This window comes from Bison bison, unplaced genomic scaffold (assembly GCF_000754665.1).
Source record: "Bison bison bison isolate TAMUID 2011002044 unplaced genomic scaffold, Bison_UMD1.0 scf7180017845494, whole genome shotgun sequence".
Taxonomy (NCBI): Eukaryota; Metazoa; Chordata; class Mammalia; order Artiodactyla; family Bovidae; genus Bison; species Bison bison.
In genome coordinates this window covers 13,495-16,350 of record NW_011476067.1, presented here as the reverse complement: position 1 = coordinate 16,350, position 2,856 = coordinate 13,495, and the positions used below count along the sequence as shown (strand labels likewise).

At 69.7% G+C, this 2,856-nt stretch overlaps 1 protein-coding gene across 1 annotated transcript in view; it reads left to right on the top strand.

Annotated features, from left to right (window-relative positions):
- The window catches only part of BRF1 (BRF1, RNA polymerase III transcription initiation factor 90 kDa subunit), a 51,062-nt gene extending 49,711 nt beyond the window's left edge, over positions 1–1,351 (top strand). Inside the window, exons 20-21 of the mRNA XM_010835228.1 lie at positions 14–233; positions 384–1,351. Of these exons, the coding sequence (XP_010833530.1) occupies positions 14–233; positions 384–421 (258 nt within the window). The 3' untranslated portion in view covers positions 422–1,351. The remainder of the gene's footprint in view (positions 1–13; positions 234–383) is intronic.
- Positions 1,352–2,856: the final 1,505 nt, after the last annotated feature.

Sequence of the window (2,856 nt, the reverse complement as noted above, 5' to 3'; positions counted from 1 at the left end):
GGCCCTGCCCCAGCGGCCCGGAGCCTGCCCGCACCTGCCCAGCCCCTCGCCTCACCTGCAGGCTTCACTCCCGAGCGCCCACTCCTTGGAGGCCGAGCGTGTCAGGCCCGCAGTGGTCGTGGTGGAGAGCGGGCCTGTGTCCTACCACGCGGAGGAGGACGTGGAGGAGGAGGACGCAGAGGAGGAGGACGGAGAGCCCTGTGTCAGCGCCCTGCAGATGATGGGCGGCAACGGTGTGTGCAGGCGGGCGCTCGGCGAGGCCACATCGTTGGGGGCAGGGCCCGCAGGGCTGGCGGTGGGGCCATGGGGGGTGCTTCGGGGGTCCCGCTCACTCCTGGGGTGGCGGGCCTCATCCCCCGTGGTTACTGCCTTGCACTCTGCAGATTACGGCTGTGACGGGGATGATGACGATGGCTACTGAGGTGATCTCACGTCCGGCACGTCCGCTGGTGGCCCCGCCACTGGCTCCCGAGGGTGAGCCCCCGGTGAGCAGCAAGACTCGGTGATGAGACGGGCGCCCTGCTGCCCAGCGGCCTTCATGCACAGCCGCCGGTGACCTCATGGCCCTCGCTGTTGGGATCCTGATCTGAGCAACGTGAGGAGCGTGTGTGTTTCTCGGCACAGCTGGGTCTTGCGGCCCAGGAACCCTTACTCTGCCGCATCCTGTGGAGAGAAACTGCGGCCCAGGGAGGCCCAGCCACGTGTCCAGGCTCGTGGAGGCCCGGCGGGGTCTGGACCCTGCTCTGCCCCGGGGGCTGGGAGCCTGCGCCCCTCATCTCTTTGCCGCGTCTGAGAGAAGCACTTTGTGTCCAGCTGACGCCCAGCCAGGCCCTCCCCGTTGTGCCCGGGACTGGGGACCCCGCAGACGTGCACCAAAGAGCCCACAGTCTGCCCAGCCCCGCTTGTCAGGCGTATGCGCAGCTGTCTGGGCACCTCCCACCCGAGCTGCACCTGGGTCCCTGTCCTCAGAGGCGTGGCCGGCAGAGGCCCTCTGTTGGCGGCACTTGGAACCTCCTGGGCCAGCCTTGCTGCTGGAAGGCCCAGAGCACTTGCCCTGGCCTCGGGCATGGCTGCGCGGGGGGCGTCCACAAGGGGTCCACAGGTGCTTCCGCCTCTCCAGGTAGCCTCGGCCACCTGCCGCTCACAGTGGCAGAGCCACAGCAGCCTGCCCCCAGGGCTCAGGCCCCACCCTGGGTGGGCAGACCTCATGGCGTCCACCCCAGAGGGCATCACGGCTCACTGGGGGATTTCGAGGCCCTCGCCGTGCCCCTCGGCCAGGACCCCAGGGCACCTGGCTGGCTGGAGTGGAAGGTGGGCTGGTGAAACACAAAGATCGTTGCTTGAGCCGAAACTCGCCAAGTGTGTGGTCTGCAGCTCTGTCTGGCTCCCTGGAGGAGCGAGGTTAGGCGGGGTGCTGGGTCTACAGGCTCCACAGGCACCCGGTTGTCAGCTGGGGAACCAGTGACACACCCACCCTCACAGGAAGGCCCTGGGCCCCTGCAGAGGCTCTTAGAGGGCCTCGTGGACAGGGGGCCCTGCACTGCACGGGGAGCAGGTGCTGCGCTGGGCCGGAGCCCGGGAGACTCCGGGTGGAGGGGGGAGCTGGCGGCTGTCGGGGGCGCCCAGGCCGTGCACGCTGTGTTCTAGACACAGGTCTGGCTGGGCGTTTCCCCGGGAGGTGGGCAGGAGGCCAGCCTGCAGGCCACCCTCGCTGGAGCTTCCTTCACAGAGGAGGGGCTGATGGCCTTGTGGGCCAGGGGATGGGTGGACAGGCCTGCCCGCAGAGGAGAGGCTGCTGAGCCAGGGGCAGGGGAGCGGCCGAGCACATCCGGGGAGGAGAATGCGCAGGGCGGCTGCGGGGCGAGGCATGGGGTGTGGAGGCTGGGTCCCCAGCTGCGCCCACTCTGGTTGACGTCAGCAGAGTCGTTTGTGGGCGCTCGCCCGAGCAGGGCACGCGACTGGCCACCAGGCTCTGCACGGTGCCGGGACCAGCTAGGGGAGGCAGCCTGTGTCCACTGGGGCCAGGGCGGCCTGTCCCCGCCACGTGCCCTGCCCGTCCTCCAGCGTGAGGCCAGGGTCTCCAGGCCCCCTGCCTGCCCCTCCTCCGGGGTATCCTGCTCTCCCCGTCAGTCTCTTTCCCAGCTTGTCCCCCAGCAGCCTGGGGGTGGGAGGGCCTGCCAGGAGAGACCTGCAGGGCCTGCACGCCCACAGTGCACACCTGTGCACGGACACGCCACTGCTGCTCACGCTGCTCCACCCGGGTCCCTGGGGCACCATCAGGGCACCGGATCCTGGGCTCTGACAAGACCCAGGTCTGCCCCCAGCGGGGCTGAGCTCAGGGGCCCGAGGCCTGGAGGTGCCGCGGGGTGTCCACAGAGGATGTGGCACCTGCTGGCACCCAGCCCACGCCGTGCTCCGGGACCTCGTACCCTTCCCGCCCCTCTGGTCCACGGAGTCGGGACCATGGGCGCCCTTCCTGGCGGGACTGGATGGGCCATGGCGTCATGCCACTCGCTGCCTCAGGCCCCCCAAGAAGGGGGAAAAGGCCTGAGACGCCCCCAGTGCCTGCAGGTGGCAAGGAGCCCCATCCTGAGCCAGCTTGTCCGGGCCCTGGCCTGCATTCCTGCCCCTCTCCCAGTGGCTCCCCACGCTCTCCTGGCTCCCACAGTCATGTCCAGCTGGGCTAGGCCTCCAGACGGGCAGTAGGGCTGGTGGCTGCCTTCTGCCACCACGGCCCCTGCTGGCGCTGGGGGGTCTCTCTGAAGGAGGGGCGGCTTCTGGGGGGCCCCTGAGAACCAGGGTCCCTGACACCCTCTCTGGTAGAGCCCAGCCTGAGCGCCCACTGTGCCCTGCCCA